The sequence below is a fragment of the Colossoma macropomum genome, unplaced genomic scaffold (genome assembly GCF_904425465.1).
Source record: "Colossoma macropomum unplaced genomic scaffold, Colossoma_macropomum, whole genome shotgun sequence".
Classification (NCBI taxonomy): Eukaryota; Metazoa; Chordata; class Actinopteri; order Characiformes; family Serrasalmidae; genus Colossoma; species Colossoma macropomum.
This window is the reverse complement of record NW_023494792.1, coordinates 40,917,023-40,934,100: the sequence shown is the minus strand read 5'-3', so window position 1 is coordinate 40,934,100 and position 17,078 is coordinate 40,917,023. Positions and strand designations below refer to the sequence as shown.

The window sequence follows — 17,078 nt, the reverse complement described above, 5'->3', positions numbered from 1 at the left end:
CTAATTAAAATGGAAGCGTATCTGTTGTCAGACTGCCAACTGAAAAAAACATGAAATATTGTTTAAAGCGTGATTTTGAGAATGAGTAATCAAGTGCTTGTTTGGAATTATCAACGAGTATTTGAAGCCTGTAAAATGCTGGTCCAACCAGCTCTAGTAAATAATTATAATCTGAAAAAAAACAAAAAACTTTCTTGTGAGTATTTGATTCTGTTTTCTTTCTCTGAGCCACTCACTTCCGTTGGAGAGCAGCATCATACACTCCACACACACACACACACACACACACACACACACACACACACACACACACACACTCCAGCCTGCAGCTGCTTTGAAGAGGCAAAATGAATGACATCAAAGCAAGACACGCTTTACCTTCATTTGGGCTTCTAGAAACTTCTGATTTGAGAGCAGGCTGGGTGTCCCGTCTCTTTGTGGAGTCAGGAGGTGTGCAGCCGTTTGATCTTTGATCCAGAAAAAAATTGCCCACAATCCCCTTTCTGAGCCTTCAGAAGCAGAAAGCCTCTTAATTGCAGCCTCATTAAAGGAATGCATCGAAATAACACACAAATATCGTTTCCCTCCACACTCTCTTTCTCTCCCTCTTTTATCTGTCTCTTTGTCTCTCTCTCATTCTCTCTCTCCATCCCTCGCTCAGTGTAGCTTAATTGGCACGACTGTATCAAGCACAATATTGTCAAATTAAAGAAAGTGTCATTTCAACTTTTTGAACCAAACTGAAACATACTTACCCCACCGTTTGTACCCTCTCCATTCTTACCCCTTTACTTTGTTCTTTCTGTCCTATTCTTATCCTCTTTTCTTACACTGTTTTTGCACACAGATTATACCCACCATTCATAGCTCTGCATTCTGACCCCCTCATTTTTGCCCCCAAGTCTCCCCCATTTTTCTTGCCCCACTGATCTTACCCTATTGTCCTGGTCTTCGATTTTTATTGCTCCTGTTCTTATTCCACTGTCCTGGTCCCCCATTCAAGCCCCTCTTTCTTACCGTGTTCTTGCCCCCATCCTGACTCCTTCATTATGCTGCTTTTGTCCTACCATTCTTACCCTACTGTTATTACCTCAACATTCGCACTCCGCTGTTCCTACCCTCTCTACTTGCCCAGCGTTCTTGCTCCACTGTTCTTGCTCCACTGTTCTTACTCCGTTCACCCAATATTCACACTCTACTGTTCTTACTCCATTTTTCTCGCTGCCTGTTTCTGCTCCTAAATCATGCCCCATTCTTTGCTGCTTTTTTGACCACACTGTTCTTGTCCTGTCATTCTTACCCTTTGGCTTTTTCTTACCCCCTTTCTTTCCCCTCTGTTTATTCCCACCACCCCCTTAACCCTTCTGTTCATTTATACCATCTCTTTTGCTTCTGTGTTCTATCTTACCACCTCTCTTACCCCTCTGTTCTTTCTTACCACCTTTCTTACCCCTTTCTTCTTTCTCACCACCTCTCTTACCCCTCTGTTCTTTTATTACCACCTCTCTTACCCCTCTGTTCTTTCTTACCACCTCTCTTAACCCTCTTTTCTTTCTTACAACCTCCCTTACCCCTCTATTCTTTTTTTACCACCTCTCTTACCCCTCTGTTCTTTTTTTACCACCTCTCTTACCCCTCTGTTCTTTCTAACCATGTTTCTTACCCCTCTGTTCTTTCTTACCACCTCTCTTACCCCTCTGTTCTTTCTTACCACCTTTCGTACCCCTCTGTTCTTTCTTACCACCTCTCTTACCCCTCTGTTCTTTCTTACCACCTTTCGTACCCCTCTGTTCTTTCTTACCACCTCTCTTACCCCTCTGTTCTTTCTTACCACCTTTTGTACCCCTCTGTTCTTTCTTACCACCTCTCTTACCCCTCTGTTCTTTCTTACCACCTTTCGTACCCCTCTGTTCTTTCTTACCACCTCTCTTACCCCTCTGTTCTTTCTTACCACCTCTCTTACCCCTCTGTTCTTTCTTACCACCTTTCTTACTCCTCTCTTCTTTTATTACCACCCTTTTTACCCTGTGTTCTTTCTTACCACCTTTCTTACCCCTCTGTTCTTTCTTACCACCTCTCTTACCCCTCTGTTCTTTCTTACCACCTTTCCTACCTCTCTGTTCTTTCTTACCACCTCTCTTACCCCTCTGTTCTTTCTTACCACCTTTTGTACCCCTCTGTTCTTTCTTACCACCTCTCTTACCCCTCTGTTCTTTCTTACCACCTTTCGTACCCCTCTGTTCTTTCTTACCACCTCTCTTACCCCTCTGTTCTTTTATTACCACCTCTCTTACCCCTCTGTTCTTTCTTACCACCTTTCTTACTCCTCTCTTCTTTTATTACCACCCTTTTTACCCTCTGTTCTTTCTTACCACCTTTCTTACCCCTCTGTTCTTTCTTACCACCTCTCTTACCCCTCTGTTCTTTCTTACCACCTCTCTTACCCCTCTGTTCTTTCTTACCACCTTTCTTACTCCTCTCTTCTTTTATTACCACCCTTTTTACCCTGTGTTCTTTCTTACCACCTTTCTTACCCCTCTGTTCTTTCTTACCACCTCTCTTACCCCTCTGTTCTTTCTTACCACCTTTCCTACCTCTCTGTTCTTTCTTACCACCTCTCTTACCCCTCTGTTCTTTCTTACCACCTTTCTTACTCCTCTCTTCTTTTATTACCACCCTTTTTACCCTGTGTTCTTTCTTACCACCTTTCTTACCCCTCTGTTCTTTCTTACCACCTTTCTTACCCCTCTGTTCTTTCTTACCACCTTTCTTACCCCTCTGTTCTTTCTTACCACCTTTCTTACCTGTCTTCTTCTTGTCAACCCCCTTTTTTCACCCATTGTCTTGACCCTCTGTTCTTGTCCTGTAATTTTCCTCCAGCTCCTCCTTCCCCTCCTACTCCTGTTTTCTACCTGAGCTCAGTGGATGAAGGAACTCGACATGGGAGCTAAATAATCCCTCCATGCCCTTTAGCCTGGGGAGAGGATACAGCACTAGTGTGTGTGTGTGTGTGCTGTAGAGAGTCCTACCTGGTGGACCATTTACGACAATACTGTGTTTATAGATATAGATATGAGCGGCTCAAAGTGAATACATTGTCTCAATTTTTGTTTTTAGGATGTGTTTATGTTCTAAAATTTTCTGTTGCCCTGTATTGTGCCTCCTTTATTGTCCACCTCCCATTTCTTTTTTTCACTCCTACCCTGTTGTTTTTGGGTGTCACCTTGCCCCCTGTAACTGAGTTGCAAGGGGCAGTGGTTGATATCTCCCCCTACAAATTGGGACAACCCTTCAAGAACCTGGTTCTTCATGAGTAGGTGTTGATGGCTTTTATGTAAACAGATGTGATGAGTTTTACCAGGCATTTTCAATATGCCTGTAGGCATCGTTTTGCGGGAAATGTTAGAAAAGACGTCTTCAGTGTCTGGGAATGCTGGTGGATTGGTTTGTGGTGTGTTGGATAGACTGCACACAAGTTTTGATGTAGTTAGCCTAGCCACACAACATGCTCGCTATCGTGTATATAGACTTTGAATTCTGTCAACGTTTGTTGAACCCAGTACACACGTAACTTGTTTACTTGAATAATTTGTGTGATGATTTCTCATAACAACTTAACAACAAGAACCAGGGCACCCTACCCCTAGGCGTAACCACGCAAAACAGAGGGGTAGGGCTAAGTGGTAGGGGCAAAGGGTAAAATGGGATTAGGCCTTTAATTCTGCTAAAGACTGTATGCTATAACAACACTCTGCATCACTTCAACAAGAATAGGTGGCTAAACTACTGAAGGCTGGTGTGAGACTGAGTGTGCTCATAGTTGTGACATAATAACCACGATAGGAGATGTGTCACACAGTTCACACAATAGATCGGGTGGAGCTTTTTGGTCAAATAATGAACCTAGGAAATCTAGAAAAATGTACTTACAAGCTTAGATTAATTCATTATCTGAATAAATCACATGAATATATTGCATGAATATAATGGACTAAAAGAAATGACCTAAAATGACTTGGAAAAAAGTCTGGTTCCCTTGACTTACATTAAAAGAAGTCTTGAATCTCTGTAAGGATTCTACACTCACAGAGCACTTTATTAGGAACACTATACTAATGCTGGATATGCTTTTTTGCACACCACAGTTGTACAAAGTGGTTATTTGAGTTACTTTAGCCTTTCTGCCAGCTCGAACCAGTCTGGCCATTCTCAGTTGACCTCTCTCATCAACAAGGTGTTTCCATCTGCAGAACTACCACTCACTTAATGTTTTTTTTTTTGATTGCACTATTCTGAGTGAGCTCTAGAGACTGTTGTGCGCAAAATCCCAGGAGATCAGCAGTTAGAGAAATACTCAACAATCATGGCACGGGCAAAATCACTGCGATCACACTTTTTCTCCATTCTGATTGTTGCTGTGAACATTACCTGAAGCTGCCGGCCCGTATTTGCATTGGCTGATTAGGTTAGGACTTGGTTAGGTTAATTCTGTGGATATTTTTATTGATTCTTTTGATTTTTTTTTTATTAATTTAAATTGAGCATTTAGTGGGGAGTCTAATCTGAGACTTAAAAACATACTTATTTTCCCTAATTGACTAATCTGAGCACCATTGCTACTTGTTCATGCAATAAAGCTGAAAGTGGTGACTCACATTTTCCTACCTGTTCGTCTCAGATGTCAGGGCGGTTGGTATCTGTAGACGGATGATGAGAGTCGTGTGTTGTCTGCAGTCGTGAGGAATTCTTGCAGAAACACATACTGAGAACTTTTAATGCCTGCAACGCTGACTGATTTCATCACCATATTCCACCTCCTGCTGAATGTCAATCCTGCCATTACTGAAATATCTGAGCCTACTTAAAACACTCTGTGTTGACATTCTTGTGTGTGTGTGTGTGTGTGTGAGAGAGAGAGAGACAGAGAGAGAGATAGAGAGAGAGAGAGAGAGAGAGAGATTATGGGTGCTTTCTCAGTTTGTGTGTGCTGTGCAGTGCCTGGGGGGATGCAAACCAGACCACCGCTGTCCATCTGTGCTGTCTCAGACTGAACTGTATTTAGGTTGGCTTTGGCGCAGAAAACATAACTGGTATTTTTAGCAACCAGTAAAGTGGCCAGTGGGAGGACTGATATGCCAGTGTGTTTACAATGTAACATTACGTGTTGTCATTCCTGCAAAGAATGACAATAATAATGTCAAGAATATTAAAGCCAGAGTGGTAAGAATTTCAAAACCACAATTAGAACTCTACAGCTATGGTAAGAAGTCCAGAACCACAGCAAGAACTCTAGAGCCATGGTAGGAATTCCAGAACCAGAATAAGAATTCTAGAGCCATGGTAAGAATTCCAGAACCACAGTAAGAATGCTAGAACCATAGTAAGAAATCCAGAACCTCAGTAAGAATTTCGGAACCACGTTAAGAATCCAAAAGCCATGGTAAGAATACCAGAATGATGTTAAGAATTCAGGAGGCATGTTACGAATTGTTGCACCAGTAAGAATTGTAGATTCTAAGGATTCCAGAACCACAGTAATTGTTTTAGAACTACATGTCCGTCATTGAGGCATCTGAAAGGATTCTTTTCTGCAGTAACATGTAAATGTGTTATTTTGTTGATCTAGAGAGTTTGATGGTTTTAAAGTTTAATTCTGTGGTTTTGGCTTCTGTACTTTGTAAAGGGAAAGTTTGAGTAGAGTGGACCGACTCTGTTGTACTCAGCACTGGGAAGACACTCAGTGGGAAACTCATTTTCCAATTTGAAAGCAAATATTCATCATTGTTTTTTTCATCTGTGACTGTTTCTCATTTCAGAGTGTTCTCAGCACATTTGATGAATTTATGCAGGAAAACTGACAGAAAACTGCGCTAGCCACTAATGCGCCTTTTGTGTTCCTCTATTTCTTCCTCTCTCTATCTCTCTCTGTTTCTTAATGTTGATTTATGGAGTTGCTCTTTCTTCCTCCCTGCTGTTCTTTCTGAAGAACCTGCTGAATTATTAGTCTGGTGCCACTCAGTCTGTATAACCTCTGCAGTCAGGTTTAATAGGTAGCTCGGAGGAAAATGCAATTCATTTTTAGTGTAAACTCGTGTGAAACTCATTTAAAATGTAATGATTGTGTCCCGTGCTGATTGCAGAGTCAACAGTGTTCAGGACTGAATGTCCTTCAAGGAAAACAGCGCAACCAGCATGAACCTACAAAACACACCCACTCTCCCGCAACTGGGGAAATCCATTGTTTTTTGTGATTATAGCGATCTGCTTGTTTTTTTGTTTTTTTTTGGTCTCCGGTTGAAAAGGATAATAACGTGTCACCGTCAATGACAAACTCTAATTACAGTCAGTTTGTGTAGCTGGTGGCCACAGGGCTGTTCCTGCTGAGCTGCAGGTGAGAGAGGCTTCACCACGCGGCATAATTACTGTAATCACTCAAACGGCTGCATGCATTCAGTCAGCAATAGAAACAGCAGTGCGTGTGGCTGACATGCAGCATAAGCTGTTCTCCTCAGTGAGTGTAAAGGGAAAACCCCAGCGGTCTGTCTGAAACGGAAGGCAGGTATTATGTTTCTGTGGAAAGCAAGAGTAGGTGCACAAACAGTCTGGTCCTTAGATCACTGGAATTATTTGAGTTTATTTGTTTATTTGCTATAAAGTCGATTTACATTTCCTCATTATTGGGCAGGTCAAGATTTGTCAGGTGATGACAATTAAAGTGCGTAATAACTTCTCTGACTCAATATTAATACGTGCTAACATTCAACAACCATGGGCTCCTCCGTCTCCAGCAGTGGGCTGAGCATCAGAAAATGAAGCTAATTGATGCCTGCAAAGCAGAGGAAGTCCACAAAAACATATCAGAGTGCTTCCAGCTCGCAATTTCCACTGTCTGAAATGTCATTAAGGAATGACAAATAAGAGGAACTGTGGACGTCTGGAAGACCAAGAAAACTAGATAGGTGTAGGAATCGTGGGGCGATGCTAATCTCTGATATTTTTCATGTTCGTATCTGTTCATGCCGCAGCTGACACTGACATGCACATTTATAGAACGAATAAATTGGGACTGTACCTGGATTAGCATTACAGACAAATATAACATTTGTTTCTATAGGGTTCCAAAAGCATTAATAAAATGCAGACATTCGAGCGCAGTAGCTCAGTGTCATTTCACTCTTCTGGAGCACAAATAAATACAAATAATAAGTTTGAAATATCAGTCACTTTTACTTATGCTCTCTTGCTCTCCCTCTTCTCTGTCTTTCCATCTGTTTCTTCTTCTCATTTTGTCTATCTGTCCTTCTCTCTTTCTCTCTCCATGCAGATTGTTGCCTTACGGGAACAGAATGCTCACATTCAGAGGAAGGTGGCATCAGGAGATGGAGCTGAAGACCTGCTGGAGGGCACTGATCAGAAAGTCCATGGCAAGGTGGGCACCTACTGCAGCATAAAATTCTCCACCAAACACTATCATTCTCCACTAAACATGAGCATTCTCCACCAAACACCAGCATTCGCATTGTAGCTTGAGGGTCCCAAGCAACAGTTTATGTGGCTTATAGCAGGAAACAGCCCTATGTGCAGTTGTTAACAGACCCACACACTCACACACTCTTGCTCATTTTACACACGACAGTACATTTTTCATAAAATTCGAACCATAATGAAATAAAGTACCACGCAAACATCAGAGACTACACTTTCCTTTATTTAATGTCTTGTCAAAAGAGCCATTAAGTACAAGTTATTAATTTTTCAGCATGAAAAAACACAAGAAAACTATGTAACAGAAAATTACACTTTAGCTCTTCTCTCTTAAAACCAATCAGTTACAGCTGTGTCCTCCCAAAAAAAGCTGTTCTCAAATGAGTCTATGATATTATGCTCCCCTTCAAAGAGACACTAAGATTCACATAAGCAACTACCCAAACTCACCTCAGCTGCCTCACACATTTCTTTCTCATGTGCATCTAAAATGACTAAAGGAGGTATTTCTAAGAGATTAGATAGACCATGTAATCTTATTCATTTACATAAGAAAGGGGCATGTCAAATGAAAGGAAGTTAAAAAAAAGGAAAAAAATGATTTTTTCCAGAACTGGAGTTCAACAAATGATTAAAAGATACAGAGAAAATGGGACTGCATAGATGGTGCAAGACCTGGTAGACCAGCAAGAATGTCACCGTCTGATAAACAGTACTCAAAGCTTTCGTATTTTGAGAGTGAGGATAAAATCAAGCTCCACTTTTGCTTCTGATCCGAAAAAATCCACAGGTGTTTCTGTCCATCCTTCCACTTTGAGAAGACAACTCACCACAATGAGTCTAAAAGAATGGTTAGCTGTTAAGAAGCTGTTACTGAGAAAAGGAAATAGACAAAAAAGAAGAACATTTACAAATCAAACAAAGAAGCCACTGGTGAGTGGAAGCCAATTGAGATTGCTTTTATTGTGAGAAGCAGAAAATGTAACCAGCTTCTAAAGCTTATAAAAAGCACACAGCATTAGATTACTCCACTAGTAAGCAAAAGTACCAGCTCATGTTTTTTGATACACCTGTACTGTTGTCACTATAAAGTCATCTATCAGCTTTAATATACATATTTGCAGCATTTTATAATCTTAGTGTTATAACTGTCATTATCATTTTTTTTCTATATCTATAGATCTGACTTTTATCTATCTATGCAGGTTCTTTATTATGTATTTCAGTTGTTTTTCTGTTATATCTATGTTAAGCTTTTGAAAATTAATGTTTAAGTAATCATTACAGTTTAGTCTACTTAATGTCTCCTGTCATCCTGTCCTGGAAGCACAAGAAGTTCTCTGCGGATCATGTTTTCAGTCTGCTTCTGTATTAATGTTTGTCCTTTGGATCTGAAATGAATCTGAGCTCTGTGTAAAATTAAGGAGCATCAAGTGAGGGCTGACATTAGATGGTTGTAATGGCTCAGGAAACTGACAATAAAAACTACCAATCTTGAGTCAGTCGGAGGGAGGTGTCTTCTTTTCAATCGCAAATAAACCATCTTCTGTTTTTATTCTCTTGTTTATTAATCTGATCGGTTGATATTATTTGATATGGTCATGTGATGTGTTCATTGTTGTTCTGATGTTTCATGAAACTTATTCCGTGCTATTGAGACACTTGCGGTTGTTGACGCTAAGTATCAAATGTGTTGTACAAAGATTTACGTTTTGCTACTCAAGTGCGGTTTAGTTTCACATAGGATTCAAGCAACTGAAGTTACGTGAGAGTTTCATTGTGTAAAGCCAGCCTAAGACTGAACTTTATTATATTTAGTTTCACACAGTTTCTCTGTATGTTTTAATGTGGGTTAAACACCCACACAGTGTGTACCAGTCCTAAGCGGCAGCTGCTGTTTCCTCACTTTCCCTTTAGATCCAGTACAGAGGATTCACATGTGGAGGCTCAGGCTCAAATCGATTCCTTGCAGAGGAAGGTGAACAGTCATGTTGTTTAACCTCAGTATTTCTTAGAAGGAGAAGAATATATTTATTTTTCCAAAATGGAACCGTGTAGAGAAGAGCAGATTATTCAGAAAAAGCTGAGTCTGAAATTCTCTCTCTCTCTCTCTCTCTCTCTCTCTCTCTATATATATATATATATATATATATAGAGAGAGAGAGAGAGAGAGAGAGAGAGAGATACCGATCAGGCATAACATTATGACCACCTCCTTGTTTCTATGCTCATTGTCCATTTTATCAGCTCCACTTTCTATATAGGTGCACTTTGTAGTTCTACAGTTACAGACTGTAGTCCATCTGTTCCTCTGATACTTTGTTAGCCCCCTTTTACCCTGTTCTTCAGTGGTCAGGACCCCCATGGACCCTCACAGAGCAGGTACTATTTGGGTGGTGGATCATTCTCAGCACTGCAGTAACACTGACGTGGTGGTGATGTGTTAGTGTGTGTTGTGCTGGTACGAGTGGATCAGACACAGCAGTGCTGCTGGAGGTTTTAAACGCTGTGTCCACTCACTGTCCACTCTATTAGACAGTCCCACCTTGTCAGTCCACCTTGTAGATGTAAAGTCAGAGACGATAGCTCATCTGCTGCTGCACAGTTTGTGCCGGTCATCTTCTAGTCCTTCATCAGTGGTCACAGGACGCTGCCCACAGGACGCTGGATATTTTTGGTTGGTGGACTATTCTCAGTCCAGCAGTGACACTGAGGTGTTTAAAAACTCCAGTAGCACTGCTGTGTCTGATCCACTCAGACCGGCACAACACACACTAACACACCACCACCACGTCAGTGTTACTGCAGTGCTGAGAATGATCCACCACCCAAATAGTACCAGAGAGTCCATGGGGGTCCTGAACACTGAAGAACAGGGTAAAAGGGAGTTAACAAAGTATGCAGAGAAACAGATGGACTACAGTCTGTAACTGTAGAACTACAAAGTGCACCTATATAGAAAGTGGAGCTGATAAAATGGACAATGAGCGTAGAAACAAGGAGGTGGTCATAATGTTATGCCTGATCGGTGTGCGTGTGTGTGTGTATATATATATCTCCAGTACTGTCTCTTTTTTGCTCTATCTCTCTCCCATACTTTTCTATTTTTTTCATTCTGTCTTTGTTTATTTATGTATTTCTTAATTTCTCTCTCTGTGTTTCTGTCTTTCTTATTCTGCCTCTCCCCTTCTATTCCTCATCTAATTGATTATTTTTTTCTTTCTCTTCTCCTCTGTTTCTCCTACTCTTTCTCTATCTCTTAGTCTTTCTCCCTTTCTTGCTCCTTTCTCCCTCTCTCCCATCATCTTTATATCTTTCTTTCTTTGCCTTGCGCTTTCTCTCTCCCCTTCTCTTTCTCTCTCCCCTCCTCTTGCCCTCTCTCTTTCTCTGTTTCTCTCTCTTTTTTCTGATTCCCTCTTCCTGCTGTTTCTGTTCCTCTCTTCTTGCTCTCTTTCTCTCATTCAATGTTTCTTTGTCTCATTCTCTCTCCCTCTCTCTGTCTCTAGCTGATAGAGTAAATGATGCTGGATGAGTGCTCTGTAATGCCAGGCGAGCTGAATAATCCCTCGCTCTTTTACTGCTCAGATAGAGGGAGTTTAGAGACTACACCACTGTCAGTCATTATCTTCAGCTGAAGGAAAGAGCTTCCTCTCAGAAGAGATAATGAGTCAAGAGCGTCGCATGCGGGGAGTGTTACTGAGCTCATACACAGGAGCTGCTCTCAGAGATTCAGTGATGCAGAGAGAGGGAGAAAGAGAGACAAAAAATTATGGAATGGTCTAACACTTATTTGCGAATGCAGACCATGCCTAGGTTAATGAGATAATGAGAGGAATTTTGGGCAGGAGTTCAGTACGGCTTCTGCTTGTCACAAGAAGGCCGACTCACCTATATATTAAAGATCATTTGCAGGCATGGATAAGGTGGAGAAGAAGGGAGAGGAGGTGGGGTGCGTAATTTCATCATAAGAAAGAGGAGTGAAGGACTGGTATGGTCTTTCCTCAAACTTCAGTTATGTCATAACTCCATTAGTGTAAAACAAAAGGAAATTGTTTTAGTATCTGCCCTTTGGCTTCCTTTAATTACAAGACAGTGGGCATAAGTGTGTTTTTTAATGGGTAAGAGTTATGCCGATACAGATGCGGCAGAAAAATCCTGATTTAACTAAGATGCAGTTTCAACTTGGTTTCAAAATGAATAGTTCCTTGCATTGAATATTGAGTTTATCTCATAATCCTTATGTTTCATATGATGTTTCTTCATTTTTATGTATGGTATGCATACTATGTTATGTAAAGCTGCCCTATTATACTAAAGGTGCTACATAAAGAAAGATATAGTGAGTTGAGTTGAGTTAAAGTAGGGATGTAGAGAAGACAGGTGACAGAAGTGGGGACAGAGAGAGAGAGAGAGAGAGAGACGTCCAATTAGTGCAGTGTACACAGATGGGTGGCTGTGGATGAGCATCTGCCCCTCAAATTCCCAAAAGAATGTGAGAGAACAAGCAAACAAGAAATTGTGAAGAGGAAGAATCACTCCATCCCTCTGCACCGGCCTCCTTTAGACACCTTTACAGTGTATGCGTACGCTTATTCGCCTTGATCATTAATAATTATAGGGACACACAGACAACTCTGGACATTGCAGTACCAAAATGCAGTCTACACTGACCCATGATTCTCCACCAAACGCCACCATTCTCTACTAAACGATATCATTCTCCACATAGCATACTCCTATCAAAACACTATGATCCTGTATCAAACACCATCCTTCTCAACCAAACACCAACATTCTCAACAAAACTCCACCATTTTCCACCAAACACTAGCATTCTCCATCAAACACCATCATTCTGCACCAAACCGCGCCATTCTCCACCAAACACCATCATTCTCCAGTATTCTAAAGTGAGGTTTCGAGCTTAGCTTTGCTGTCTGAGAAGTTATTCTTAGCGGCCTGTCGTTCTGCTGTGAAGCACACTGGAGAGAATTGCTAATTTTAGTGCCGCGTTGATGTGCTGCAGTTTTCAATATGATGGTGTGATAAAAGCTCTGCAGCTGGAACGGTTCTGTTAAATACTGCAGCAGTGCCAGTAGTTGAATATGCATTGTGATCAGGACTGCATAAATGAATAAATGAATGCAAATTTTAATAAGTGAGATATGGTTATGCTAATAAATTAATTATGGCATACTTATGTGAATAAATGAATACATAATTTACTGTTAAATGATCTCTGAATTTAATAAATAGCTGAATACTTTAGTGTAATTTATTATTTATTTGGTAACATTTTATTTTACACTACTCTTGTTTTAGTGTAAGGAACTGTGTAACTATAATTTACCAAGTATTGAAGAGTAGTTACACAGCTTGGTACATGGAATTAGTGTTTATTACAGCATGTAGTTACACTGTGCAGATAAATGTCCAAATTCTAAATTCTACAACTTGTTGCAGTTCATATATACAAGACATGATTTGTTGAGATTACAGCCTAAGTCAGGTGTTGTGACCAAATTTTTAATATTAAAATGTAGAGAAAGGGTTTGTGATAAATCCAGAGTGTGTGTAGGTGATATGTTGTATAGTTCATAATTCTTGAAAAGATCTTTGATTGGACTTGACATATTGACATACAATATCCATCTGCATACAATTTCTTGTTGCGGTATGTTGCAGCTAAAACTAGTCCTATGACCAAAGCAAGTATACCCTGGAATTTGGTGGTTTTATTTTGATAGCCTTTTTGTGTCAGTCAGCCCATCTAAGTCTTCAGAAACAAGGAATACAGTATTGATTACAATTGAGCTTTGCAAGGAAATTTCGAACTAATACAAGCTACATTAACTGAAAATGAAATGCAATATAATTGATGTAATAAATTCATTTAGAATACATTAGTTGCTAACTTAATGTCTTTGATTTGGTGGTCCAATATGTATTTTTGGTAGACTACAAGTGGCTAACCTTGACATAAGCATTAGCATTATTCTGGCTGCATTAGTATACCTTTGCTGTTAAATATGCCTCCTTGCATATGTCCATGTCCACCTACTGCAAGCCTCGTTCGGAGGAAGGGATGCTGGGACACTGCGGAAAGTGTGGTGTCTGTGGTGAATTTGTGTGGCCATTACGTTTGTGTCATGTACAGTCGTATGCAAAAGTTTGGGCGCTAATGGTTGTTGTATTGATTTGTGAAAAGTAGTTCACATCCACTATAGACAACACACTTCTGCACATTTAAATGCACAATTACTGTTTATTTGTTGAATTTAATGTACTGGAAAAATCCAAGTTAAACTCAACAAATAAATAGAAATTGTGCATTAAAAGTTGCAGAAAAAATGCCACGTTAATTTTATTTTTTATGTTTTAGCCTGTAGAAGACGCTAACTCATTTTCACCTCAAAAAATCAAACTTTTAAACTTTTTCATATGACTAGAATTGAGCCAGAAATTCGAGGTCAAAACAGGAAACTTAATAGCTTATGTATTGACTTTTTTCTGTGATTATAGCAGGACACGGCAACATTTTACTGGGGCACGTGTCCCATTAAATTAGGCCTAGAGACGCCGCTGGTGTTTTTTTGTGTGTTCATTCATGTGTGTATGTGTGTGTATCCTTCAGCGTTTGTCGAACGGTTCTCTGGAGTCTGGCGATGAGGCTGGTCAGGTTGTGGAGCTGCAGGAGCTGCTGGAGAAACAGAACTTTGAGCTGGCTCAGATGAAGGACAGGATGTCCTCTCTGTCATCCAGAGTGTGCGAGGTGGAGCAGGAGCTCGAGACGGCCAGGAAAGACCTGATCAAGAGCGAAGAGATGAACAACAAATACCAGAGAGACATCAAAGAGGTGAATTTATTTATTTATTTGTTTGTTCATTTACGCTACCAGGCAAAAGTTTGGACATGCCCAGAGTATGTATTTTTCTTAAAGACAGTTTGATCATAAGGCTTATGCTTAAATGCAGTTGAAATTTCAAGGCAAATATAAGTAATGAAGTTGATGCTTATGGAAAAATTTATTTACCAAAGGAAAAATGTATTATATTTTTTAAATTGCCCCCCAGCAGGTGTGTATGTCCCTCTGTCCTGTTGGAAAAGCAGCTCAGGTGACCCCTCATGAAGTTGCTTGAGAGAATGATCAAGAGTGTAAAACTATCAAAGCAAAGAGGGGCTACTTTCAAAAATACTCTAAAATAGAATATATATTGGATTTGTTGAACACTTTTTTTGGTCTCTTCATAATTCTATATGGGTTATTTTGTAGTTTTAATGTCATGGCTGTTATTTTACTATGTGGCAAATAATAGTAAGGAAAGTAGGTAAGTAGGTAATAGGTGTAACTGACTGGTACTGTATATGCATATATGTGTGTGTCAAAGGCGATGTACACTAATTAACCCAAAGGTAAATGTGCCAGTGTTAGCCACCAGGCTAAGTTTCAACTATAGTCCCTGAGGCTTCATAATGATGTTGCTGATGATAATGATGAAAATGATAATAAGGACAATGATGTTGATAATGATCACGACAGTGATGATGATGACGATTATGATGATGATGATGATGATAACAATGATGTTGATAAAGAAGATGACGGTGTGTGTGTGCGTGTGTGTGTGTAGGCCATGTGTCAGAAGGAAGATATGGAAGAGCGGATTGTAACTCTGGAGAAACGTTACCTCAGTGCCCAGCGAGAGTCCACCTCACTCCATGACATCAGCGACAAACTGGAGAACGAATTAGCCAATAAGGAGGCTTTCCTCAGACAGGTCAGTCCACTGGGACTTACCATAATCAACTCTTGTCCTCTGTCTGAAAAGGTCCTTTTAATTAAATTGAAAGCAGCTTTATTGACATGACAGTCTTAAGTACAACATTGCCAAAGCATAACATACAAAACTAAACATACTTTGTGGAACTAATAGCAAACATTGAAGTAGCGACAGTAATAATGCTAATATAACCTGTAATCCAAGCTGCTGGGACATGGGGGGGAGCTGGAGCCTATCCAAGCAGTCATTGGGCAGAAGGCAGGACACACCCAGGACAGGTTGCCAGTCCATCCAAGGGCAGACACACAGACATACACATTCACACCCAGGGCTAATTTAGCATGTCCAGTTCGCCTGAATGCCTTTGGCCTGTGGGAGGAAACCCACGCAGACACAGGGAGAACATGCAAACTTCACACAGAAACGGCGCAGGTTGAGGGAATTTTTCATATTGTTCCAGTAATTCAGTATTAGGAAGAATGTTTCCCAGTTTTTGGGAAATTAGCTTGTGTTGAGCTAAATTTTTCCACAATGGTGGGCTGAAGAGCTGAGGAAGCAAAGGAGGAATCTTTGGATAGCGAGAATAAACAGGAAAAACTCGTAGCAGTCTCCACATAATGTAACCAAAGTCTGCTCTCATCAGTGTGTCACAGACAGTTAGATGAAGGATGAATTCTGTACTACGCCTATGATCCTTTTTGGAGTGTTTAGAATTGTGCACAATTGACAGTTGACAGTGAATGCGGTTGAGAGAACATTATCAGGGCTCACGTAATGTCAAGCTAACACTGATTAACCTCTAAACCTAGATACGCAGCTTTTGCAATCATGACAATGTATAGTTGATGGTACAAAAGATAGAATATCGCTGACCCTTTCAGAATATTACTGACCCTTTCACAGACTAAATGACTATATGAATCTGGGAATTTGTGTTTTTAGCTCCTGCGATATGTAGGCTGGTGCACTATTTACAAGGTAGTTATAGATTTCTGGATATGTTATCTTATCAGTTTGGTACAGAACACTTCAGACGTCTGGTTCCTATCAACACCACTGTGAACGGTTCTGACTCGGCAAGTTTCTCTGTAATGGAGCATTTCACATCAAAGCTCTATGAATGACTTTGTTTACATCTCATCCATTTATCTATGTAGAATTTTTGAAAAATTGGTGGAGTTCCCCTTTAAGGTGTGTAAAATCAGAAAGACCTGAAGGTCTGAAAGGGGTAAAAAGATATTAAATCTGCTGTGCTCTTAGAAAACTGGCCTTCAATCAGGTTTTCCTTTGACCTTTATTCAGTCATCTCAATCAAGTCTAAGAGCACAGCTCTTTGATTGGACTGTCATTTTAAACTAACTGATAACTAGCAAATCACCCTGAAAACTGAATGTTTCCTGCTGATGTTATGGTTAAAATGGCATTCACTCCCAAACTTCTGATAGCCAGCATATACATTGTTTGCTGATACTCTGTAAGTTCCTTGGTATAGATGTGATTGATTTGATTGGACAGTGTCACCATGACACTTCTCTGTGCTTCCTTTCCATAATGGCATGTTGTCCATTTAAACACACTGTGTTTGTTTACGTCACAGACAGACCCTTTAGCTGATGTTCTGACATGAATTTTCTTATTTCCCATCAATGGGAAGGAAATTGTGGTTAAGGAGAAACAAATTACGTCTACTTTTGAAATACACAGATGCAGTCTATTACCTGGACAAACAGATGGATAGCTGCACTATTTAAACGTCCTGAAACCCATGAGTAACTATATGTGTGAGTTTGTGCTTGTTTTTTGTACAGGGCT

At 40.3% G+C, this 17,078-nt stretch overlaps 1 protein-coding gene across 1 annotated transcript in view; it reads left to right on the top strand.

Annotated features, from left to right (window-relative positions):
• Window positions 1-17,078, top strand: part of ppfia2 (PTPRF interacting protein alpha 2) — a 70,954-nt gene that overhangs the window by 13,538 nt on the left and 40,338 nt on the right. Inside the window, exons 4-6 of the mRNA XM_036577202.1 lie at window positions 7,325-7,429; window positions 14,120-14,341; window positions 15,117-15,263. Of these exons, the coding sequence (XP_036433095.1) occupies window positions 7,325-7,429; window positions 14,120-14,341; window positions 15,117-15,263 (474 nt within the window). The remainder of the gene's footprint in view (window positions 1-7,324; window positions 7,430-14,119; window positions 14,342-15,116; window positions 15,264-17,078) is intronic.